Below are 27,202 nucleotides of genomic sequence, written 5' to 3' on the forward strand. Positions count from 1 at the left end.
GAACCCAGCTTCTCTGACTCCAAATTCTGCTCCTTCCATTTCAACAGTCTTTGGATGGCCCTAGGCAAAAAATGGACAGATCCTCTCTTGGAATTAAGCAACTAATCCTAGCTTCCTTCTTTGCAGTGGAGGGAAAACAGCCCTGTGGTAGCCCTTGGAAAGCTCTGAAGCTCCAAACTGCAGATTTCCAAGGACAGGGCTGTAGGTGTCTGGTGGGAACATTCCAGAAAGTCATGTCTTCTTCTTGGGACACTCCCTATCGGAGGGCTCCAATGCCTGAGACTGTGGTGAAAATTATCGGGAGTAAACATTACCGATTCCTGGTGGAAAAGCCAAAGACGTAAGTTGGCAGTTTGAAATATGCTTCTGTTAGGCCTGGGCTGAACTTAATAATGAGTCATTAAATGCTTTGGAGTAGATCAGAAAGAAGTCCTAGAAGACAGATGGATAGACAGATAGACAGATGGATAGATGGACAGATAGATAGACTCATATAGATACATATAGATGTAATACACTCAAATCTGTAAATACACTATCTCTATACACTACATAATCATATCTACATCTGTATCTATCTATCTATATGAGGGTACCTCTGTCCCTCTATCTATCATCTATCTATTGTCTTTGCATTTCCTTTAATCTATTAAAGCAATTAAAATTTTAAACTGTTAAGTCATTTAGGCCTCTAGGTAGAACCCGAGAATGCCATTCGTGGAAAATCCAACCAGTGACGTGAAACTGTGTCTCCTCAATAGCTTGGAAGGGGGAGAGTGGAAGGCGGAGGGGAGGGGGAGAGAATGGGGGGAGGGATTCTTGGTGTTTTTCATTTTGATAATTCCCCAAACTTCACAGAAGCACTCTTTCCATGATACAGCAGGTCAGCACTAAGGAACTGGAAAGGTGGTAAGGGGGCAGGTGGTGAAGGCCTTTGAATGCTAAAGAAAGAATTTTATATTTGATCACTAGAGTTTATTGACTATTGTGGGTGGGGGCACACTTTCATCAGACTTGCACTATTTTTTTTCTTTTATGCCTTTGTAAACATTCTTCTGCCCCTAATTTTGACCTTGAGATATATGCCTACATTCCTGTTCTCCCAGGGAATAGGGACTGGATTTGTTATTTCACTGCTATGTGAGCTCTCAGATAAGGAAACTCCCTCTACCAATGCAAATTCACACCTTCTCTGCTTACAGGCTTAGAGAGATGCCTAGAGCACCGAGAGGTTAAGTGACTTGCCCAGGGTCACATAGTGAGTATCTTTCAGACATAGTACTTGAACTCTGGTCTTCCTGGTTTCAAGGACATTTCTCTTTCCATTATGCTATGCTGCCTTTTGTTCCATTGAGCAGACTTCATTAAATGTCCTGGACTTGATATAACCAGCAAAAATGTCATTGATAAAAATGAGCATCTGGAGGGCTTTGCCATCCACAGGAAACCCCCTTAAACTTGTGCTTTACAGTGGATATCCTCTATCACTCCAGGAACTAAAGATGTATGTACAAAGAATGAAACAATAATTCTCCTTCTCCTTCTCCTTCTTCTCCTTCTTCTCCTTCTCCTCCTTCTCCTTCTTCATTAGTGATTAAAAAGTTATTTTTAACATTCTTTTAAAAAAATATTTTTGAGTTCCAAATTCTCTTTCTCCCTCTTATCCCTCCCCCACCCATTGAGAAGGCAAACAATATGATAAGCAATAATCATGCAAAACATGTTTCCATGTTAGCCATATCACACCAAAACAAAGGAAGAAAAACAAAGAAAGTGAGAAAATTCTGCTTCAATTTTCACTATGAATTAGTCAGTTATTTCTTTGGAGGTAGATGGAATTTTTCATCATGAGTCCTTTGGAATTGTCTCAGATCATTGCCTTGATCAGAATAGCTAAGTCATTCATGGTCTATCATCTTTATAATATTGCTGTTATTGTGTACAATGATCTCCTGGTTCTGCTCACTTCCTTTTGCATCAGTTCATGTTGTTCTTGCCACATTTTTTTTTTCTGAAACCATCCCCCTTGTGATTTCTTAATTATGGCTGTGTTGCAGCAATCCAGCTAGCAGCTGCTGTGGGGGGTATAAAACCAACAACAACCAGCTCACAGAATGATGCAAGCCCAGGTTCTTTTGATCTGCTTTACTAAGGAAAGCAACGTTAATGGGTTAACAATCTTACTTTAATCCAACATACAAATATCATTCACTTAGTTCAGGGGGAACAGCCAGCACCCTCAATTTCAGAGCAAATACAAACAAATTACAAACATCAACAGACAGACCTTGTCTGATTCAAATCTCAATGCATAGTTACCAGAGTTTAACAAAGTCTGAACATCCCAGTTTACAAGCTGGAGGGCTCTTAACTAAGACTGCCTAGAGTCTCCACATCAACACATCTCCAAGAGTGAGAGCCCTGAGCAAATAGCTCTGTCTTCTCTTTTTATGCACTCTTTAGCCATCATCAAATGTCATCTGAGCCACCAGAACTTAAGCTCTTACTATTGGCTCTGGAGTTAGCACCTTCCCCTAGGACCTTGAGGGCTTCACATCCACATTGATCTAGCACGTAATAGCTAGGGGTTTTGGGCCTACTTGGGAAAGATAATCAGACCTCCCCACCTGGAGCCTCACCTTAATTACCTAATTTAATCATGGAGATAAATGCCAAAACTCTTCAAGGGCACTTGGTTGAATAAGTGCTAGGAGCCCATGGTGATCACCAATACAGGCTGTCCTCTAAAGATCTGTTCCATATTTTCTCTACATTCTTACTTGGAGTATTCAACAACTAAACTGCATTTCTTTATTATTTCCATATATTTGGGACATGTTGAGCTTGATATACCTATAGTTATAGATAGATGGAATGGCCCAGTAAGGTATTGTTGATATAGGACTGGAACTCAGGAGAGAGACTAGTGGTGGATACATGGATCTGTGAGTCATCTGCCGAGAGAAGATAACTGAACCTCAGAGGGCAGGTTTATAGTCTTCATGGTCTCTACACTCAAAACTCTCCAGGTTGGGTTTCTATCTCATCCTTTTAGACTATGTCAAGTGTAGGCAGGAACTCCATGAGGCTGAGAATTGAATTCACATCATAGGCTAATAGAATCACAGAGTTAGAGCTCCAGAGGACATCAGATATCATCTATTACAGCCTCCTCTTGTTATAAGGGAATACTGATCAGGAGACTTTATGTGCCTTGTCCAAGGTCGCATACCTAGTATAAACCCAGGGTTGTTTAACATATGATACTGACTCCAAAAAAAAAAAGCTCCTGTAAATTTCCTTGCTCTGCACATAGTAGGTGCCTAGTAAATGTTAGTTGAATTTGCTTTTAGATATATTTTTAAAATTTATTTTTAAAGAGATACAATGGGAAAAATGCACTCATATTTTAATTTTCAAACAAGTTTCCCTGAAGGTCACCCCCTTTTTGTAGATAAGAAAACCAAGAAATTGAGTAGACACATATATTGTTTAAGAACTCTCAGCAGATGTATGTACCAATCAAGTTAATTTGCTCTCCTCAGTTCCTGGCCTTTGAAATTTTTGGATTGTCATCTGTAGCATGGGCTCTAGGGCTACTCTCCCAACTCATATTGAGCTAACAGTTGGCTCCCTAGAGAATGACTGTCTGCTTATGCCCTTAAGGTTCTAGGTATAACCTGGAGAGGTTAGTGGTGATTGTTTTTTTTTTTACATTATAATTGATGAGCCCCCATTGATTTACTTTTCTCATTATCAGATTATATCAACTAGTCAGCCAGACACACTTAATTAGCTTCTAGGATCATGTATTTAATAAGGTATAGTAATAAAAATTCTTACAAAGTATCCCCCCAAACAAGGGGCATATTTTCCCTCAAGTACACATTTAATCTGAGAGAAACTGGGCTCATACTTATGTAACCCATATGACAAAGTGGTAACATATCTCTTAGTTGCTGAAAGTCATTTTTTCCCTTTAGGGGATCCTCGTGAACTTCTTCTGGTCTTGATTTTTTAGGGGTGCTCCCTGTAGAGTTTTAAGACTTCCTTTTTATTATGTCTGGTTTACTCTCAGCTCCCAAATTGCAGATGCTTCCAACAGCTACTACTGTTCTGAGGATACTACAAGGATGAGCATTGAAATGGCCAAAACCTTCCATCCTTATAAGGTTCATAAGGTTGTCGTCTGTTCAAGGAGGAAAGAAGGTACAGGGATTCTTCTGTCTTCTCCCCCAAGTGATTCCCTCTTAGGACACAGCTAAAAATGTTCTTTATAGGCCTGCATGCCACTGGAATTCCTGATTTCAAATTAGCTTCCTGTTTTCATCTAAGCTCTGAAGAGTATAATTGGCTCTTCAACCAATGCCAGGCCTTCCTGACTCCATGTCTAGCTGTCTGTCCACTGTAGCATCTACATACCAGTGTTCTTCTTGGGCCCAGAGGTCAGAACCAGGAGCATTAGTTGGAAGTTGTTTATGAGGTTAAGGACAACCTTGTTGTGCATAGAGCTATCCCAAAGTATAAAGTGAGTTGCCTTAGGAGGTAGTGGGTCTGATCAGTTGAATAGATAAACATCAGCCACAGAATAAGCCTTCATCAGGTAATGTCATGGTACTGTCCTGGGATTAGTATAAATGCTCCCCAGTTTTCTTCTCCATACCTGTCCAGTGATCACTGCTATTCAGATGAAGGACACTGAGGTGCTTTGATCAAGTCCAGTCAAATAGCCCTTATAAAGCACCTACAATGTGTCAGGCCCTGTCCAAAGTGCTGACTATACAAAGAAAGACATACATAAATACAGATAGAAGTTACTATACACACATATATACATACATACACCTGTATGCATATTTGTATGTGTATATGTATTTGCATGCATGTATGCACATGTTTCTTCTTTTAAAGAAAATGTAAGTATTTGGATTATCTTTTATCCCATCCTAAAGAAAGCAAAAACAACACAATCCCAGAACCAGTCCAATCCACACCCCAAAACCGAATCTCCCCCAGGACACCCTTGAGAAATGGTCATCCAGCCTTTATTTAAAGACCTCACCTGAGGGAGAACCCACTATCTCTTAAAGCCACCCATTCCTCTTTAATAAGTCCTAGTTTTTAAAGACTTTTTCATGACAAAAAGCTTTAATTTTCCCTTTCACAACTTCCACCCATGCCTTTTCACCCTTCTATTTGCTGAAATTAGGTCCCAATTTCAGGCTTTGGCAAGAATATCATTCTTATTCCAGAAGGCACTGCGTGCATTAGTGGGGGCAATTGGAAATTGGTGACATAAATGTCTGCCAAAGTTGGCAGACCTTTAAGGTGGCATCTGGTGACCTTTTTGCTGCCCCCACCTAGACCTTTCCAAGCTTTATGTTCTGTCGGGCGTGCCTCAGTCCTTTGGATGGATCCAACCCACACTGCAGGCACACAGTGCTAAAGAGGCCAATTTGCTGGAAGATTTGGGTCAGGCCCATAATGGGCTGGTGAACAGTTGGGCAGATCTCTTTTTTGAATCACTTGGCATCTGCATCCTCCTTCTTCACTGCTCTTACCATTGGATGGCATAAGACCAAGCTGGAGGTCCGTTACTAGGTAAAAGTTGGCTAGGTTTCTGTTTCCAACAGGTCTCAGTGTTTCTTTTTTCATCTTTTGAAACTGTAATCACTACTTATCGTCAAGTTAGACATGAGCATGAAGGCAGCAGCAATAAGAACTGTGAGCTTGTGAACAGCACTGCGGGGTGTTCTCAAACTGCTTGTTTTAAAGGCAGACATGCAGCTTCTGAGCTGGGGAGGCTTTTGTGCGGTACCAGCCCCCATGACCCACCTCCCCCACCTTGTTTTTTAAAGATCATTGTTGTTTTGAAACAGATTTTCATCTGAAAATATAAAGGACTCATTCTGGTGTGTGTGTATGTGCGTGTGTGTGTGTGTGCGTGTGTGTGTGTGTGTGTGTGTGTGTGTGTGTGTGTGTGTGTGTGTTCAATCACTGAACAGCTCTCATCTGGCAGATGGGCATTTATGCCTCAGATTCTGCTCTGAGACTCTTATTGAAAATTCTTCCAACAGTGAGGGAAGGTGATGGGATGTTTTAACAACCCAACTAGCAGCTTCAGTGGGCGAGTAAGATCCCTCCCCCACAGCCGGCACCCAGGGGGCTGCCGGGACCCAGGAGGCTGCCAGGACGCCGGGAAAGCACAGGTTCTTTTTATCTGCTTAAACAAGGAAAGCACGGTGAAGGGGTTGACCAGCTTACTTTAATCCAGCATTCAGTTAGCATACAGACAACATTCATTTAGTTCAGGGGAAAAGGCCAGCATTCAGTTAGCATTCAGTTAGTTCAGAGAGCATACAGACAAGCATCAAGAGATATACCAAATACAGATTCATGTACTTCAGGGGAAAAAAGCCAGCACCCTGAGGTTCAAAACATTCATTTAGTTGAGGGGAAAACAAACCAGCATCCTGAACCTCAAAACCAAAATACAAACAAATTACAAATATCAACAGACAGACCCAATACAATTCATAGTTACCAACATCTGGGCTCGGCCCGAGAGCAAGGGCTGGCCCAGAGTCACGCTCCTCGTTGCTCCCACACCAACTGGAAAAGGAAAGAGAGAGCTTCAAGCTGTCCTCTCCTCTCTTATAGAGTTTTTGACATCATCAAGCGCCACCTGAATGACCAGGGCCGATTGGTTCTTGACTTGGCTCCTCCCCCTAGGGTAGACGTTAACACCTCCCCTCAGCCAGCCCCATGACTCATCACGCAGGAAGTTTTCTGCTTCCTGGCATGCTCTTTGGGCTTCCTGCCCTGAAGAGCAAGCCACAGTGTCCAGAGGCTCAATGAGGTAAGCTGAGTCATTCAAAGAAAACAAAGGCCATTCTGGTTACATGGGACCAAAGGTCCGATGCCTATCTCCTCTTCATCTAAACTACAATGTTCATGGGGCCTTCACTATAAAAAGAAGGCAAAGTCATAAAGCCATTCTATAGATCTGAGTACCTCCATCCTAACTCCTCCTCCCACTCAGAGAAAAACTAGGCCCTCTCTCCAATTAACAACCAATTTAGCTTTTACAAAGGGATATTTAGATATATCAGGAACAGAAGTTATACAGGATTCAGAGTCAAGGGATCAGTATGGATTTAAATCTTGTCTTTGATATTTTGTAAGTCACTTAACCTCTATTGCCTTAAATTTCCTTATATTTGGAAAATGAGGGGCCCAATATAAAAGCCTCTAAGGTTTTCTTTTTCTAATTCTTAATCTGTTATCTCTGACCTGCTGGGTAGAAGGCACTAGAGGCACAGTAAAGCTAAGACAAACATGACTTCTCTCCAAGAGCTTTCTGTCTAGTAGCAGAGAAGAGACCCTTACATAACAAAGAAACAAAATTTCTTCAGTTCTTACTCTGTGCCAGACACTATAGTTCTTGCTGGGGGAAAAAGGAAAATGAAACAGTTCCTGCCTCAGAGACCTTACTTTCTGTGTTTGTATACAAACAGGTAAATATAAAATAAAACCAAGATAATTTTGTGGGGGTGGGGGAGCATTTCAGCTGGAGGGACCAGGAAAGAGGTCATTTAGGAAATGACATTTGAGCTGTTCCTTGAAGGAAGCTGAAGATGCCAAGATGGAGAGGTGAGGAGGGAGGACATTTCTGGCACAAATAACTAGAAGGCACATTGGAACCTGAAGAGTATCCTGAATATGTCTGGAGAATGAAGGAAAATAAAGCAAGGGATTTGAGGAGGGAGAGGACTCTCCCAGCTTTGAGGAGTCAGGGAACGCTTCCCAGAGGAGGCACCATTTAAACTTTGAGTGCTAGGCAAAGGGGCTGGAATACTTGAAGATAGTTTGAGTGTGGTATTGCCTGGAGCTATCCTGTTTCATTCTATGATTTTAAGAGATTCATTTAAGTACTATGTACAGGGGCAATGGAACTTTATTGATTTATTTATCTGAAAAATAGCCTGCTTTAGTCTGTATTCACTCAATATCAGTTCTTTCTCTGGAGGTGGATAGTATGCTTCCTCATTAGTCCTCTGGGATTGTCTAAGATCATTGTGTTGCTGAGAAGAGCTAAGTCATTCACAATTCTTCATCAAACAGTCCTGCTGTTACTGTGTACAATGTTCTCTTGGTTCTGTTCACATCACTATGCAAGCCTTTCCAGGTTTTTCTGAAATCATCTGGCTTATCATTTTTTATAGCACAATCATATTCCATTACAATCATATACCACAGCTTATTTAGCCATTCCCCACAAAAGGAGCTTCTGCAAATATTTTTGTACAAACAGGTCCTTCCCTCCCCCCCCATTTTTGGGGGGTGTCTTTGGGATACAGACCTAGAAGTGGTATTGCTGGGTCAAAGGATATGCAGTTTTATATAGCCCTTTGGGCATAGTTCCAAATTGCTCTCCAGAATGGTTGGATCAGTTCACAACTCCACCAACAGTGCATTAGTGTCCCAGTTTTCTCACATCCCCTCTAACATCCAGCATTTGCCTTCTTTTATCATATTAGCCAATCTGATAGATGTGAGGTGGTGCCTCAGAGTTGTTTTTAGTTGCACTTCTCTAATCAATAGTGAGGCAATACAACTTTAAAAAGAGGATGACCTTTAAGGATGTGCATTACTTATTTATTTACTTCTTTGTGTAATATTTTAAACTTAAACAAAAGAAAATGGGTATTTCCATATATATAATGGAACACAAAAAGAAAATTATAAAGTCAGGAAGTTCTGAGTTGAGATCCTGTCACATAGACTAACTGTATGACCCTGGGCAAGTCATCTAACCTCTCTCAGTTTCAGTTTCCTCATCTGCAAAATGGGGATAATGGTAACACTACCTCCTTTGCAGGGTTGTCATGAGGATCAAATGAGATAACCTATGCATAATAATATACAATAATTTATGCATATGTAAAGCACTGTACAAACTTTTAAAAAACTATATAAATGTTAGCTAGTATTACCTGGGGAAATACGGGTTTTAGTGAATTTTCCAGGAGCACACAGCCCATATGTATCAGAGGTAGGCCTAGAGCCCAGGTCTTCCTGGATCCAAGGATGGCTACCTGTCCATGAGATCATGCTGCACACAAAATGAATGTAAGGACTTGGGTTATGTGGGTGGGCAGCTTCCAGGGCAGGGAGCACTGAGTTGAATTTCCAAGGTCATGAGCACAGTATTCAGGAACAGAGAACATTGGGAACAAAGGCAGAAGTGGTCAGGGAACAATGGGGAGACAGAGATGGGCAAGCCAGCCCACATGCACAGTATCTGATGCATTAAAATGAACACACTTTAAAGTTGGCAAGCAAAGGCCAAAATGCATCAGGCATGTGTGTGATAAGCCTGGAAGGGTCGTATTAATAATTTTCAGCTGCTTTTTAGTCATGCTTAACTCTTCATGAACCCATTGGGGGCTTTCCTGGCAAAGATACTGTAAGGTTTTTTTATTTCCTTCTCCAGGTAATGTTACAGAGGAGGAAACTGAGATAAATAGGGTTAAGTGACTTGCCCAGGGTCACAAAATAGTGTCTAATTTAAACATTAATTAATTCATGTTCATATTAACAATAACAGTTACATAAGGCAGTTTATGGTTCTCAAAGCTTTGTCCATACAGGAATCTCTTTTGATCACTAATTTAGCCCAGAGAAGGAAGCATAATGATTATCCCCATGTTTCAGATGAGGAAATTGAGGCTGAGACAGGTTAAAGGATCTGTTTGGGATCGAACATCAGGATTCTAATAATAATAACTGGCATTTGCATGACACTTTAAGGTGTACAAAGCATTTTACAAATATTATCTCATATTTATTCCCACAATAATCCTGGGAGATGGGTGCCATTATTAGCCCTATTTTACAGATTAGGAAACTGAGGCAGATAGAGCGGAAGTGACTTGCTCAGAGTCAGCTAGTATGTGAGATTGGATTGGAATTCAAGTTTTCCTGACTAGGATTCTATTCCCTATGACACCTAGCTGGTCTTCCTGGGTTCAAGTCCATTATTCCATCTGCTATGCCTCTGATAGGATGGTACTGCTTGTGAAGAGCTTTGAATACTAGTTTAGAGTTTATTTAGTAAGGAAGTGGGAGCTAGTGGAGATTGCTGAGCAGAGGAGTGCCATGCCCCGGTCGATATAGAAGGAAAATCAGCCTGGCAAAAACAAAACAGACCTCTCATGAATCTAGCCCCAAATGAACTTAATACATGCTGGTTGATTGACTAACTGACTTAAAGGTATCCCTTTGCTGGTCTTGGGATTCTCGATTTCACTGCAACAGTTACACAGTGTGACTTATTTTATAAGGTTTTAAATCTGAAAATGGTTCTTTTGTTATTTTTAAAAGGTTAGCTTGTATTTTTAAATGCGCCTTAAGAAATATCTTGGGACCAAGGTGTTATTATGAGAATATATCTTTGGCCTTTTAATGGGGAGCAGTTACATTCAATTTAGAACAATTCACTTTACAGCCAACTTTCCCAGAATGTGCCTTTTTTCCCGCAAAGGGGAGTGGTCTGGTATTGGTTTACTGATGGGATTTCTGAATCTGACGTGAAACCATGATATACTACACTTAATCATAACAAGAATTATTTTCATTCTAATAGCTCATATTTACATAGGACCTCAAGGTTTACAAGGCAAGTGTTCTATGCTTTAGTGAGTTACGTGAGTGCAGCCTGGTACCAATTCTGTTTATTAGGTGTAGGGCAGTGGAAAGATTATTAAACTTCAAGTCAAAAGATCTGGGTTCCATTCTCTCTCTTGCTAAGTGACCCTGAGTAAGTCATTAGAGCAGTGAAATGTTTCTTCATCTGTAAAGCAAGAATGACAACATTTGCTCCGCTTACCTCATTGGGTTATTTCTAGGTGAATGCATTGGAATCTACAAAGGGTTACGGAAATGGGAATTCTTATCAGCGAGTGGCTTCCCTTACAAGGAAGAAGAGATCTAAACTTTTTACTTACCTTGGTCTTCCTAATGAAGGGCTAGACACCTTTGGGCTCAGGGGATATTATCTCCCTCTCATTTTAGCCTGAGGGGAGGGAGTCTCAGGGAAACACCCAGCTTGGAAAATAACTAGGTAGGAGAGCTAGGGAAAATACCTAGTACCAGTAATCTGGTTTAAGGTTCTCGCTTCTCCTGTTACAAAGATTGCAAATGACTTCTAGGCTTTTAATAAAGAAATATGATTCCTCTTTAGAAATCTATGTTGACCGACGCCTTATTGGAAATGACAAGAAATAGGTTTCTTTCTTTCTTTTTCTTCCTTCTTTCCCTTCATTCCTTCTCCCTTTTTCTTTCTTTCCTTCTCTTTTCCTTTTCTCTCTTTCATTCTTTCTCTCCTTTTCTTTCTTTTCTTCTTGTTTCTTTTTCTTTCTTTCTTCCTTCTTTATTTCTCTCCTCCCCTTCTTTCCTTCCTTCCTTCCTTCCTTCTTTCCTTTCTTTCTTTCCTTCTTTCTTTCTTTCTTTTTTTATCTTTTTTCTTTTCTTTTCTTTCCTTCTTTCTTTCCTTTCTTTTTCTTTCTTTCTTTCTTCCTTCTTTATTTCTTTCCTCCCCTTCTTTCCTTCCTTCCTTCCTTCCTTCCTTCCTTCCTTCCTTCCTTCCTTCCTTCCATTCTTCCTTCCTTCCTTCTTTTCTTTCTTTCTTTCTTTCTTTCTTTCTTTCTTTCTTTCTTTCTTTCTTTCATGACCAACCTCCAAGGTCAAGGATCCACAGAGTGAACAACAACTGTTTATTTCTGAAGGTCTTCCATGTCTTTTCATACTTCTTATAGATGATGATACTTTCACTGTGGTTTTCAGAGCAGTATATACTTAACCTTTTTGTTTGATTGCTCAAGCTCCTTGCCATCTTCTCTCTCAGTCAGGTGAAGGAGACCACAGCAGCCAAAGCTCAGCCTGAGCTGGGGCCATTGGTACCCCATCATGGAAGGCAGTTTGGAGAAAATCCACCAGCTCTCAACAGTCCTACTGATCCTAAAGTCAAGTTCAACCCTGGTTGCAGAGAGAGGAACAAAGGTGAAAAGGAAGAAGACAAATCTATCCTCGTAGGAGCAGGTAGTGGGGTGAGTAATTAAAACAATGATTGCCTTTCGAAAAAAAAATATTATTTTTATTTTTAGTTTACAACATTCAGTTCCACAGGTTTTGGGGTTCCAAAATTTCTTTCCCTCCCTCTCCTCCCCCCTCCCTCCGAGACAGTATGTAATCCAATGGAGGTTCTATATTTACTTTCCCACTGAACTTATTTACATAATAGACCAGTTGGAAAGAAGAATTATAACCAGTGGAATGAATCATGAGAACAGAGAAATGAAACCAAAAAAGAAGGAAAAAGAAAAAAAGAGAGAGCAAATAGTTTTTTGCCTCCATCTGCATTCAAATTCCATAATTCTTTCTCTGGATGTGCATAGCTTTTTCCATCATTATTCTTTTGAACCTTGCATTGATGAGAGGAGTCAAGTCTTTCAAAGTTAGTCCTTAGAGATGCCGTGTGTCTGTAATCTTATGTAATGATTTCCTTTTGACTTGTTCTCGGGCCTCTGATAGAGGAAAGGAGAGGAAAATAGTGAGATGGCTTTGGAAATAGATGTGTCCAGATGCAATTGTGGGATCACAAGATTTAAAGCTGGGAAAGACTTAAGAAAACCTAACCCTAACTCCTCATTTTGTAGGCATAAGGAGGTCAAGTGACTTCATCAGATCAAAGGATCATATAATTAGAATGAGAAAACAACCTTGTAAATTTAAAGCTGGTAACATACCTCCTCATTTTTTAAAATAAAGAAACCAAAGCCTAGAGCCCCAAACCACCTCCCAGAGATTATAACAAAAAGAGCCCAGGCTCATATCTAGAGAGCAGGAAGGGACCTCAGAGGCCTACTAGTCCAACCTCTCATTTTATAGAAGTGGAAACTGAGGCCCAGGGGGGAAAAATTTTAGAGATGGTAAGTGTGAGAAGTTTTGATTAGAACTCAGGTCCACTCACTTCATCACCAGGGCTCTTTCCAATACAACTGGTTAACTGGAGAGGTTAATTGACTTGCCCAAAGGGGCATAGGTAGCAATTGGTGGAAGAGTCCAATCTTTCTTCCATATGACAGCCTTTCCTATACTCCAAGCTCCTAGTCTTTGAAGCCAGGTGCCCTCATGCCAGATTTAACACTAACATCTCATTGCCTTCCGCTGTCAGAGGTAGGACTGGAGCTCACATCTTTTACCTCTAGACCCTGTGTTCTTTTCCCAATACTTCATTGCCAATAGCTCAGAGATATTAAAACTCTAGTGAGAATTAAAATACAAAATTAAAAGTGTGTTTCTGAGTTATATGGGCAGTCCTAGTCAGACAACGAACATGTATTAAGTGCTTACTATGTGGCAGGTACTCTCCTAAGTGCTGGTGATACAAAGAAAGGTAAAAAAAAGATTCCTGCACTTGAGGAGCATATATTCTAATCGGCAAGTCACAATCTCTCAGTGTCATGGATTTTTTTATCTCCAAATTGGTGGGGTGAAACTGGCTGACTTTGGGGTTCCCTTCTAGCTTTGAACTCTCTAATTCCCTGTCTCAGGGCTGTCTTAAAGACAGGATTATTAAATTTCCAAAAATGTGCAAAAAAAAAAAAAAAAAGAAAACGTGACTTCCTCTGGCCTCCATGTTTGGGACCAAATGGCTGCACGTGGGCTTTATCTTTAATAGCCTATCTTAGCATCAGAAAACAACTGAGCAAATAACTCAGAGTAAGGCCCCAGCACTTCAACCATGCTGGATCATGCTTGATCTTGGACCTGAGCAGGATGAGCTTGGTTAGTACCTGTGTAGATACCACCTGGGAGAAATACCAAGTGATGCAGTCTTGGGTGAGGCCAGGGGGATGGAAAGCTCTGGTAAAGTATAGGGAAGGTTGCCTCATGGATGAGAGATTAGACTTGTCTGTATTTGGACCCAGAAGACATGCTTAAGAAGGAGGTAGATTTAGGTTTGATGTCAGGAAAAAGTAAAACAAAACAGCTTCCTAACTCTTAGAGGTTCCCCAAAGTGGAATGCGCCACCTTGGCAGCCAGTGGGCTCCCCTTCCTTGGTGGTCTTCGAACACAAAATGTGCTCCCAAAGATGATAGCTTTATAGATGGAGGGGTCTTAGAGGTCATTGAGTCCAACCCCCTCATTTTACAAATTAGGAAACTGAGGCCCAGGGAAGTAATGGGTATTCTTCTGTTATGGGCTGGGCTGGGTGAGGTCCCTGCTGACTGGAGTTTGGTAACCCAGAGATCTTTGAAGGAACCTAGTGCAACCTGCCCATTTTACTGATGAGGAACCTGAGATGTAGAGATATTTCCTGTCTTGGTTGAGGTAACACCTGTAAGTGGCGTGACCAAGTCTCACGGTCTCACTACTAATGCTTCTGGATGAAACAGCCAGTAACACGCACCTTGGAGCAGGTCAGTTTCCACAGCAATGCGGATTTACCAATGTGTGTCCAAACTGCTAACATCTAGCATTCACTCTCTTCACTAGAAAATAGAATCTTAGAGCTAGAGGCTTTGGCACTCATTCTAGCACAGTGGATAGCGCTCTGGGCCTGGAGTCAGGAAGATCTCTGAGTTCAAATTCAGCCTTAGACACTTCCTTGCTGTGTGACCTTGAGCAAGTAACTCAACCTCTCTCTGCCTCAGTTTCCCCATCTATAAAATGGGAATAAAAATAGCACCTACCATTTAGGGTTGTTGTGAGGATCAAATGAGATGAGATTTGTAAAGTGCTTTGCAAGCCTTTTAGCATTATAGAAATGTTATCATTCTTATAATAAATTCTTATTCTCGTTCATCCTATTATTATTTTACAAATGAGAAAACGAGGTGCTGGAGAACAGATGTGACTTGATGAGGACTGGCAGACCGAGGGCTAGAACCCCAGGGTTCTGACTTCCAGGTGAAGGCTCTTGACAGTATCCAATGTGATTGGAGGAGACATCTGATGACGGCTCAATCAATAAGTCAATCAACAAGCCTTCATAAAGTGCCTACTATGTATCAGGCACATACTAGATGCTGGGGATGGAAAAAAAGTGAAATAGTCTAGCCCTCAAGGATTTTACACTCTAAGAGTGAGTCTACATTGACAGAGTGACAGACTGGTCAACCTTCTGAAGGTCCTCAATTGGTTTCTTCCTCCTCCATTTTCTCCTTTTAAGGAGGAACATGGAATCAGGATCATTGCAGAGAAAATCAATAAAGAAAGCACTTAATATTTATAAGTGCCAGTTATGTGACCTGGCACTACACTATGCCCTGGGAATACAAAGGGAAGCAGAAGACGGTCTTGCACCCGATCTGTTACCTAGTTCCAAGGTCATGAAAATAGAAAAGACAAAATAATATAGTAGATAAAGAGTGGGCATCAGAATCAAACAGATTGAGGTTCAAGTCCTGATTCAAAAACTTACAGACTATGGCTCAGGGCAAATCCCCCATTGTCCTAGGCAACTCTGTCAGATCATAAATTGCAAAATAGTGGCCAATAAGCTCAAGTAGGAGGGGTTTTCTCATTAGGACTTCCCTATACCCGTGAGATATCAGGTCCAGAATCAAAGACAGGGGTGTGGGGGCGGGGGTGTACGGATGTGTGTGATAGGTGAATGCCTAGGTTTGGAACCCAAATATTTTGACTCCAAAGCTACTGTTGTAGGTCACAGATAATAAGAAAGCAATGAAACCACCATTTAAACTAGGTTCTCCTGCCTCTTGTTACCTGGCATTTTCTCCAGTTGTCCCTAAGCCTGGAATGTTCTCATTCCTTATCTCTGTCGCCTGCCTTCCCTGGCTTCCTTGAGTCCCAGCTACAATCTCCCTTCCACAGGAAACTTTTTTCTATTCCCCCAGTCCTTGTCTCTGTTAATTATCTGTTTTTTTTTTATTCCATATGTAGCTTATTTGTACAAATCTGTTTGCTTGTGTACTCCAAGGCAGGGACTATCTTTTGCCATTTTGTACCCCCAGTACTTAACCCAGTGCCTGGCACAGAGTATGTGATTAACAAGTGTTTTTTGACTTACTGACTTTCAAGACTTCGGACAAGTATCTCATTGTCCCCTGAACTTAGTTTTGTCATCTGTAAAATGAGATGATTGAACTAACTGGCCTCAGGGGTCCCTTCTAGTTTTATTTTTGACCCATAATCATATGGTCCTATAACTACAAGGGCAGAGGATCATAGAACCATAGACTTATATCAGGCAGAGTCCAACTCCCTCATTTTACATAAAGAGAAACTGAGGCCAAGAGAGGAATGACTTGCTCAAGGTCACACAGAAGTAAGTAGTGGAGTCAGGATCTGAACCCTGGTCCTCTGACTCCTATTTAAGATTGGGAGGAGAGGGCAATTGTGTAACATTCTAGACAAAGGTGGGAAAATGCATAGTAGGAGGACAGAGTTCAGGAAATAAAGATAATCAATATTATAGTGGAACAGGATAGGACTGAGACCCATCAAGTCTTCTCCCTCCTGTTGTTCCTAAGGCTCTTCTGAACAAGCGTAGAGGCTCAGGGAAGTGACTTACCCACTGTCGCACTTTGGAAAGTGTCAGAGCAGCTCTAGAACCTAGGCCCCATGACTCTGAGGGCCAGAGTTCTCTCTGCAATGTCCCCTTGTCATCTAGTCCTGTGGGTTGAGACAGAGGCTCCCTGCCTCCTCTCACAGAGCCTGGCATGCTTTTGAGCTCCGGGGGTCCTTGCACAAGTCTTGGCAGGGCTGACAATGGGCCCCCAGACAAAGCCAGCCTCAGTGTGATGCAGGGGGAACTCACTAATTAGCTTTGTCTGCAGGCAACCCTGGTGATGGTCCACCAGATGGCAGGCACAGTTGTCTAGGACAGGAGGTGAAGGTTCTGGGTGTAGGGCCCTCATTACCACCATTGGGAAGCAGGAGAAGGCACCCTGCTAGAGTTAAAGATGTGAAGAAATCACAGAAAATCATTCCAAACCCAGCTCCATTATGCTTTCTAAATCAGCATTGCGTGTGCTGGGATGAGGGTGCTGGGGCTCAGCCCCTGAAATCCTTCACATAAAGACTATAGATGATGGCTGATCTCCTTGAAGGATACCTGTGATGCTTTCTGTGATTTGGAAAGGCGCTCTGAAGATTTGTCATTAGATGTGAAAGCATCATTAGAGTTTTGCAAACTGATTCATAGAATGTTAAAGCTAGGTGGAACCTCACAGCAGAGGATGTCACAGCTGGGAGGGACCTTGGACCATAGGATGTTGAAATTGAGTAGGACCTTGGACAGGGAACTCAAGCCCAAGATCAAATAATCTTGGCTCCAAAGAAGCTTACAATTCATTGAGAGCTTGGACTTGATGACCCCAAAGAGCCTTTCCAGTTTCAAATCTTTGATTCTTATGACCTATAAGATTTTGGATCTCCCATGTTTGTGTCAGATGCTCTTAAGTCACATGGTCCTCTGACTGAATGACTCCAAGGTAAGAAATACATCTGATACGAATCTCGATGCCACAGCCTGTAAGTTTTCAGCCAGGAATATGTGTTTAAAAGAAGCGAATTCACCTCTTTTCTTCTGCTCTTGTCTTTTCTCTGTCAGATCCTAAAATGGGCAAATGCTCAGTGTAGCTCCGTGCCCTCAGGAGACCAGTCGCTGTCCTACCTTCATGGCCTCCCCAAACCCAGCCCAATAGACTGGACCTTGGAACACATGTCTAGAAATGGCCCAGGTGGGCTCGAGGTATCTACATTGGAGCGGGATTATTTTATTGGTATGGAGCAGGAGAGCAAAGATAGCGAATCCAGGTGGACATCATAAGGATGTAGAATTTAGAGCTGAAGAGTCAGCAGCTCCACATTCCTTGGTTTATTTTGCTATTAAAGGGTTTTTAAATGCTTTTTGCTTTTATATCAGGCCTTTATAGATTGATCCTGCCCCCTGCCACCCATGACCTTCTTGCTTTTTCTCACAAGAGATGCTTCATCTCCTGATTCCATCCATTTTCACCAGTTGTCCCCCATCCCTGAAATAATCCCTATCCTTGTATCCCCCTCCTGGCTTCTTCTAGTCTCAGCTCATCTCCTACCTTCTGTTAAAGGCTTTTCCCATTTTCTCTCAATGCTATTCCCTCCCCCTTGATGTATCTGGTATACACATAATGCTTTCCATGTTGTCTTCTCCATTGGACTTTGAGATTAAGGACATATGCTATTTTTTGCCCTTCTTTGTATCTCCAGTACTTGGCACATTGCCTGGCATGCAGTAAGTGCTTAATAATTGTTTATTGACATGACCCACTTTCCCAAAGTAGCCTTGTTTTATAAAAAAACAAAGTAGTTGTGCGAAACCAACTACCACAGCTCCAGCTGGATTCTGCCCCTTAGCCCCTACCTCTCCAAGGAAAGGATATAGGGGCCATTTTTTCATCTTCTTTTTGGGAGCCAAGACTCTATGGTGAATATATCACATTCCCTTTTATTTTAGTGATCTTTTCGGTTTTACCGTTGTATTCATTTTGTATAGTACTCTCTTGGTCCCATGTACTTTACTCTATACCAATTCATTCAAATCTTATTTTGTCTGGACCTGTGATTTCAGCCTCCATGCACCTTCCCAAGTTTCTCTGCATTCCTCCAATTAGTTGTTTCTTACAACACAATAATATTCCATAACATGCATATGCCACAAGTTGTTCAGCTATTCCCCAACTAGTTTGTTTCCAGTTTGGTTTTATTACCATAAAAATGCTTATATGAAGCTGTTGTACATATGAAACCTTTATTTCTTGGGTATATATATAGTTCAAAGGGAAGGGACTAATAAGTCTTTCTCCCCGCCCCCAAATTCCAAACTGATGTCCTGACTTGTTGAACGAATTCACAATTCCATTAACAGTGTATTTTCTGTCTCACTTCTGACAGCCCCTCAGAAACATCAACTGTTTCTATGTTTTGTAAGCCTGGATAATTTGATTCATTCCTTTCATTTTACAAATGGAGAAACTAAGACCCAGAGAGAAGTGATTTCCCAAAGGTCACATCTGTAGTAAGTGGGAGAGCTGGCATTTAAACTGGGTCCTCTGACTCCAAAAGGTTGTGTAGGCTCTGAGGCACCATGGCGTAATAGAGCAAGTTTTGGAGCTGGAAATCAATAAAATCTGGGTTCAAACCATGACTTTTACACTCTAATTGTGTGACCATGGACAAGTCATCTTTCTTCTCTGAGCTTCAGTTTCTTTATCTGTAAAATGGGGACAGTAACAGTTTAATAACGAATGAGATAAATGTCTGGGAAAAGAAAAGTTTTGCAAACATTTCAGTGCTGTGGAAATCTTGGTTGTTATCATTCAGCCCTGGACTATATTGCCTTTCATGATGATGAACAGGTAGCGTGAACCATCAGCTCACTGATTGAATGGGTTGCCCCAGGCCAATGCTTTTGATAAGACTCTCAGTTTTTCTCATGAGTCTGAACTTTGGCAAGCCCAGCTCCTTAACTAGGGGTGAGAGTAGATAACAGACCTTAGGAGGACCAATTCTGGTGCTTCCCCTCCCTGCCCCCCACCCCTGCCAAGTATAGGGAGCATGGTAGATATGATACAATATTGGACTTGGGATCAGAGGATTAGGGTCCAATTCTCTGATCTGCCTGTGTGACCTTGCCCAAGTCAATTCCTTTTCTTAGCTTTAGTTTTTTTTTTTCACCCATAAAATGAATAGATTGATGGGATTGCTATACATACCTGTTCAGGTATGACCTAAGATCATAGAATAACACATTTATCTCTGGAAGAGATGGTAGAGGCTGTTGAGTCCCCAAATCTGAGGAAACTCAGGCACAGAGAGGTTGTGGTTTCCCCAGGGTTCCACAGGCCAGTAAGTTTCTGAAGCAGGATTTGAACCCATCTTCAAGACTCCAAGTCCAGGGATCCACAATATACTAGGTGTTCACCAAGGTCCCTTTCAAGTTGAAATTATAGGAATGTGTGATGCTGTGACCAGTTCATAGATCAAAGATATAAATCTGAAAGGATTTTTGTGGTCATCTAGTCCAACCCCCTCATTTTACAGAGGAGTAAACCAAGGCACAAAGAATGCAAGCCACCTGCCTATGTTAGAAAGTATATAGCAAAGGCATGATTTGAACCCAAGTCCTCCAACTGCAGATCCAGTTCTCTCCCCCCACAATTCCTTCCCAGAGATAGTCTCTAAGGTCTCCTCCAGCTCAACATCATGTAATTCTTTAAAATGAGAATAATTTTCAAAGTCTTATTGGGAATACAAGATAAAATAATACAAGAGAAGAGCTGTGTAGGACACAAGTAGCATCTCTCTTCCTCTTTTTTCAGGATTTCAGCCAGATGAGAGTGAGTAGAAGCACATTGGAAAATTCCTAGGTCAATTCTGATTCCCTTTAGCATTCTCTCAGTGCAGGTTAGAACTCTCAGGCTTATGACAGAAGGGCTTATCCAGAACCCAAGCTTGACCTAGAACCAGCCCATTTGCCTGGAGCAGAATTATTCATTCATTCACTCAATAAACATGTGCTTGTTAAACATGCAGAGCATTGAATTAGGTGCTGGGAGAGATCAAAAGTTTTGATAAGATACAACCCCTGCCCTCTTCAATATTTCTGTCTAATAGGGGATGAAGCATAAATATGAAAAGCTATAAAGCACATTATATTATACATAGATTTGAGATGGCATGAATTTTAGGGTTAGAAATATTTTCTGTGATCTGAGGGGGAAGGACATTACTAATAGATGGGATGAAAGAAGGTCTTACAGAGTAGGTGGTATTTGAAATAAGCTTGGAAATATGACTAGTAAGTCAGTAGGTGGAGAAGGAAGCAGTTTCCTCATGAAATATCTATGGCCTGACTCCATTTCCCCAGGTCCAGTGGTTCACCTACCAGCTAGCTTCCAGAGTGAGTTTCTTGGAGCTCAGGGCTAATATCATTCCCTCCTAAAATAAACTGCAGTAGCTTCCTATTCTCCCCAGGATCAAATGTAAACTCCTGTTTGGCACTTTGGGTCCTAAATAATGAGGTCCCCATGTACCCTGTCATGCTTATTAGACATCGGTCTCCTTCATGCTGGGCTAACCAAACCACTCTGCTTCCTCTTCTTCAGACATAGGAGCCTATCTCTACACCTTTGCACAAGCTGCGCCTCATTCCTGGTGCCTTACCCCACCTCACCTTAGAATCCCTAGCTTCCTTTCAAGCACGGCTCAAGTGCTGCCCTCTGCAAACAAGGTTTTTCCTGATCCCTCCAGCTACCAGTGGCCCTTCCCCATGGCCCCCAAGAAATTATCTCATATTTATTTTTGATATGTTTAGGACATCCTTACATATGTATATCACACCATCCAACCCCCAAAAACATTTGTGAAGTAATTCTAAGGCTAAGCATTGGGGAGACAAAAAACAAAAAAAGGGGCAAGACAGTCCATGCCCTCCAAGAGCTCACTGTCTATGTTATTTTGTTCAATGTAATGTAAGCGCCCTGAGAGGGCAGGGCCTTTATCCTTGCACATCATGCCCATCACATAAGAAGGGCATGCTAATTGACTGATTGGTCTTAGGAATCCTTAAACTATCCTGACTTTCAAGTAATGGGCCAAAGATACAGATAAATATTGCTACCCACTCGGGTGGCCTCTGATCACTCTATAGCTGATTTGGCTCTCCAGTCAACCAGTGAACATTTACTAAGCCCCTACCATGTACCAGACCCTGTGATAAGTTCTGGGGATACAAAAAGAGGCAAAAGACAGCCTCTGTATTCACGGAGCTCACACTCTAATGTGGGGCACAAGATGCAGACGAATACATACAAAGCAAGTTATATTCAGGATAAATAGAAAATTAGCATGGGGAGGGAAGGCAGGTTGGGGAAGACTTCTCATAGGAGGTGGATTTAAGCTGGGACTTGAAGGCAGCTAGGGATGTCTTTAGTGGGAGTGGAGGAGTGTGAGCAGTCCAGGCATGGGGGAGGGGGCAAGGGCAGCCAGAGAGAACATACTGAGCTAAGAGATGGAGGGTCTTGTAAGAGGAATAGCCAGGAGTCACTGGATCCAAGAGTATGGGGAGGAAGATATAAGAAGACTGGAAATACAGGTGGAGCCAGATGGCTAGTTGGGTGGGTATCAGTGAGCTATAGACCTACCTGGAATTAGCTATAGAGCATGAGGCTTCTTATGCCCACTTACAGTATCCCACCCACTGTCAGTAAAGAAAAGACCCAATCATACAGAATACAAAAAAAAAAATGCTTTCAGGGATTGAGTATTTTAAAATTTATGTGTTTGATGTTTTGTTTTTCATTTTGTTTCTTAGAGCCTTGGTCTGAGATCAAGTGAAGATGAGTCTCTTCTGGACATGGTAGGAAGAGAATTCAAGGTGCATCCTCCAAGTTCCGATTTGCTGGACAAGCTAGAGAAGGAACTGAAGGTCTTGGATCCCATCTCTTCTGGACTTCTTCTTCAATCCCAGCTGAGCCGATTGCTAGTAAAGCATGAGGTCCCTCTTCAGTTGCCCACTGTCAAGTTACTTTTCCAGAGGTTCACTCAGACCAGATACTCAGAACTGGTATGACTAGCTTAATCTCATAGTGGGGATGGGGAGAGAAAATTAACCTTTCTCTTTTTTGAGTAGGCATGGCTCAGTGAGCTGGCCTGAAGAAGCCTTTCCCAGTCCTTGATGCCAGAGCTTTGCCTCTGAGATGATCCCCAGTTTATCCTGTACATACCTTGTTTGTATAGACTTGTTGGCATGGTGACGCCTCTATTAGATAATATAGTTCTTGAGGGCAGGAAGCATGTTTTCGCCTTTCTTTGTAACCTCAGTTTAGCAGAGTAACTGGCTCATAACTTTGTTGTTGTTCAGTTGCTCAGTTGTGTCTGACTGTTTGTGACCCCATGGACCATAGCATGCCAGGCCCTTCTCTTCTCCAGTGTCCCTCTAAGTCTGTCCAAGCTCATGTTCATTGCTTCCATGACGGTGTTTACCCGTCTCATCTTCTGTTGGCCCCTTCTCCTTTTGACTTCGATCTTTCCCAACATCAGTGGATTTTTCCAGTGGGTTACATCTTGACATTTTTTGGCCAAAATATCTCAGTTTCAGTATTCGACCATTCCAGTAAATAGCCTGAATTAATTTCTTTAAGCATCGACTGATTTGATCTCCTCTCTGCCCAAGGGACCCTCAACAGCCTTCTCCAACATCACAATTCGAAAGTATTGATTCCCCAGTGCTCAGCTTTCCTTATAGTCCAACTCTCCACCAGAAAAAAACAAACAAACATAGATAGCTTTGACTATATGGTCCTTTGTAGGCAAGGTGATGCCTCTGCTTCTTAGTGTGCTGTCCACACTGGCCGTAGCTTTCCTTTCAAGGAACAAATGTCTTTTAATTTCATGGCTGCAGTCACCATCTGTAGTGATCTTTGAGCCCAAGAATATAAAATCTGACACTGCTATTTCTTCTCCCTCTGTTTGCCAGGAAGTGAAGAAGCCAGTTACCAAGATCTTAAGTTTCTTTTTTTTTTTTTGGTGGCACATAGCAGGTGCTTAACAAATTCTAGATGCCTGATTAACTGTCTGATCGTCCCTGCTTATCTAGTGGAGGTTCAGTGTGGAATCAGGAGACTTGCATTCAAATTCTGCCCACCACAACAGGTTCACAATTTATAGCTTTAGAAATAGAAGGCATCACAGAGAACATCTTGCCCAACCCCCCTCATTTTACAGATGAGGAAGCTAAGGCCAGTCAGATTAAAGGATTCCCTTTGACAGCTTGGTGAAGCCGATGGAAGAAAGCCTTATCGGAATCATGGTTTTAACTACCATATCCACCTGTCTGTCTATCTATCTGTCTGTCTATCTATCATCTATCTATCTATCTACCTAGCTATCTATCTGCCTATCCCTATATAGATGTGTAACTATAGACTGATATTTATATACCATATTTCCCCATGTATAAGCCACACCTTAATTTTGGGGCCTGAAATTTGAAAAAAAATATATTACATTAAGTTATTAAACTCAAGTTTTATTCATCTACTCATAGCTTTCAGGCATCTTTTGGGCAAGTCTGGTGCATGTACACATACTTAGTCCATTCTATTTCATGAACCTGAAGCACCAATTGTGTCAACTGAAATCAGTAACTTCTTTTTCATCAGCAATTCTTCTTGCCTTATGCTGAAACATCCTTGTGGACACAGGAATTCCAATTGCCCTTTGCTCTTCAATCCATATCTTCAATTCTCTCTCTAAATCAGGCCATTGTGCCGACTTGCCTCTCATGGCCTTCTTCTGCCGTGGTGTTCTCAGTAGGGTTTCTTCTTCCTGTAGCCAGTCTCGGATTGTTTTCTCAGTTGTAGGAGGACCACTCTTTCGTTCAGCAGCATGATTTCCATTCACTTTTGCAAACTGGGTCACTTTTAACTTGAATTCAGCACTGTACGAAAATCTTTTGTGAGCCATTTCTTGGCAGAACATTGCAAAACATAACCTAATACACTGGTAACAAATGCGAAACAATGAGCACAAAGACAACAAGTGCAAAAAAGTGGGAAATGCAAGTAAAAAAATCTATAACAGGGATCAAAAATGTTGGCTGGAAAGCAGGGACTCGCATGAGCTCCCTGCCGAGTCCCTCCAAAAACCTATAAAAAATGGCTCTGAAGCAATTCTAGAACGGCAGAACCCACAAAACAGCAGAGGGAAGCAGGGCTCCAGCCCAGGACAGCCTGGATGGTCTCTGGGTGAGGTCTATCCTACACGGAGCTGGGAGCTGGGAGCTGGGGGTGGAGCAGAACAGAGCCCAGCTTGAGCAGCACAGAACAACCAGACCAGGAGCCAGGCGGAGCGGGCCCTAGTGCCCTGAATCAGTGAGCTACAGCAGTTACCAGACTTCTCAACCCACAAACACCAAAGACAGTGGAGAAGGTTAGTGGGAAAAGCTGCGGGAGTGGAAGGAGTTCGTTGTTCGGCCACCCCCCCCCCCCGGGGCAGCTACAGCTGCTGTTGCTTCTGGCCCCAGTCCCACCTGGTGGGAGGAATTAAGTGGCAGATCAGAGCAGGAGTGCACAGCCTGCTGAAGATCTAAGCCCAGTCCGGGTTGGGAGTTCTTGGGGAAGGAGGAGTGCTGGTGTGGCACAGCTAGCACATCCCCCCCAAACATGGAACATAGAACTCTTTAGTCGACAAGCAGTCATACCCCGCTGAAAAACTCAAGGGTCAAGTTAGTTGGTTGGGAATATGGCCAGGCAGTGAAAACACACCCAGATTCGGTCTCAGACTTTGGATTCTTTCTTTGGTGACAAAGAAGACCAAAACATACAGCCTAAAGAAGTCAACAAAGTGCAAGAGCCTACACCAAAAGCCTCCAAGAAAAACATGAACTGGTTCCAGGCCATGGAAGAGCTCAAAAAGGATTTGGAAAAGCAAGTTAGAGAAATATAGGAAAAATTGGGAAGAGAAATGAGAAGGATGCGAGAAAACCATGAAAAATAAGTCAATGACTAGCTAAAGGAGACCCAAAAAAATGCTGAAAAATACACTGAAGAAAACAACACCTTAAAAAATAGACTAACTCAAATGGCAAAAGAGCTCCAAAAAGCCAATGAGGAGAAGAATGCCTTGAAAGGCAGAATTAGCCAAATGGAAAAGGAGGTCCAAAAGACCACTGAAGAAAATACTACCTTAAAAATTAGATTGGAGCAAGTGGAAGCTAATGACTTTATGAGAAATCAAGATATTATAAAACAGAACCAGAGGAATGAAAAAATGGAAGACAATGTCAAATATCTCCTTGGAAAAACCACTGACCTGGAAAATAGATCCAGGAGAGATAATTTAAAAAATTATTGGACTACCTAAAAGCCATGATCAAAAAAAGAGCCTAGATATCATCTTTCAAGAAATTATCAAGGAGAACTGCCCTGATATTCTAGAGCCACAGGGCAAAATAGAAATTGAAAGAATCCACTGATCGCCTCCTCAAATAGATCCCAAAAATAAATCTCCTAGGAATATTGTCGCCAAATTCCAGAGCTCCCAGATCAAGGAGAAAATACTGCAAGCAGCCAGAAAGAAAAAAATTTGAGTATTGTGGAAACACAATCAGAATACCCCAAGATCTGGCAGCTTCTACATTAAGAGATCGAAGGGCTTGGAATACGATATTCTGGAGGTCAATGGAGCTAGGATTAAAACCTAGAATCACCTACCCAGAAAAACTGAGTATCATGCACCAAGGCAAAATATGGATTTTCAATAAAATAGAGGACTTTCAAGCTTTCTCAGTGAAAAGACCAGAGCTGAATAGAAAATTTGACTTTCAAACACAAGAATCAAGAGAAGCATGAAAAGGTAAACAAGAAAGAGAAATCATAATGGACTTACTAAAGTTGAACTGTTTTGTTTACATTCCCACATAGAAAGATGATGTGAATGATCCATGAGACCTCAATATCACAGTAGTTGAAAGGAATATGCATATATATGTTTATGTATATATTTATATATATCTATATATAAATGAATGTGCATGTATGTATATAAGTATGCGTAGATATATATATATATATATATATATATATGTATATATACACATATACATAGAGAGAGAGAGAGAGAGAGAGAGAGAGAGAGAGAGAGAGAGAGAGAGAGCAGACACAGGGTGAGTTGAAGATGAAGGGAAGATATCTAAAAGAAATAAAATTAAATTAAGGGATGAGAGGGGAATATGTTGAGAGAGGGAGATAGGGAGAGATAGAATGGGGTGGATTATCTCGCATAAAGGTGGCAAGAAGAAGCAGTTCTGTGGGAGGAGGGGAGAGGGCAGGTGAGGGGAGGATGAGTGAATCTTGCTCTCACCCAATTTGGCCTGAGGAGGTAATACCATACATACTCAATTGGGTATCTTACCCCACAGGAAAGAAGAGGGAAGAAGATAAAAAAGGGGGGGATGATGGAGGGGAGGGCAGATGGGGGTGGAGGTAATCAAAAACAAACACTTTGGAAAGGGGACAGGGTCAAGGTAGAAAATTCAATAAAGTGGGATGGGTTAGGAAGGAGCAAAATATAGTTAGTCTTTCAGAACATGAGTATTGTAGAAGGGTTATATATAATGATACACATG

The 27,202-nt window shown here is 41.7% G+C and overlaps 1 protein-coding gene across 1 annotated transcript in view; it reads left to right on the forward strand.

Annotated features, from left to right (window-relative positions):
- The first annotated feature begins 233 nt into the window (after positions 1-233).
- C4H1orf87 (chromosome 4 C1orf87 homolog) overlaps positions 234-27,202 on the forward strand; it is a 70,827-nt gene continuing 43,858 nt past the window's right edge. The window contains exons 1-4 of the mRNA XM_036753336.1: positions 234-340; positions 11,909-12,110; positions 17,645-17,785; positions 22,388-22,639. Coding sequence (XP_036609231.1) covers positions 234-340; positions 11,909-12,110; positions 17,645-17,785; positions 22,388-22,639 — 702 coding nt within the window. The remainder of the gene's footprint in view (positions 341-11,908; positions 12,111-17,644; positions 17,786-22,387; positions 22,640-27,202) is intronic.

Source organism: Trichosurus vulpecula, chromosome 4, assembly GCF_011100635.1.
Source record: "Trichosurus vulpecula isolate mTriVul1 chromosome 4, mTriVul1.pri, whole genome shotgun sequence".
NCBI classification, from domain to species: domain Eukaryota; kingdom Metazoa; phylum Chordata; class Mammalia; order Diprotodontia; family Phalangeridae; genus Trichosurus; species Trichosurus vulpecula.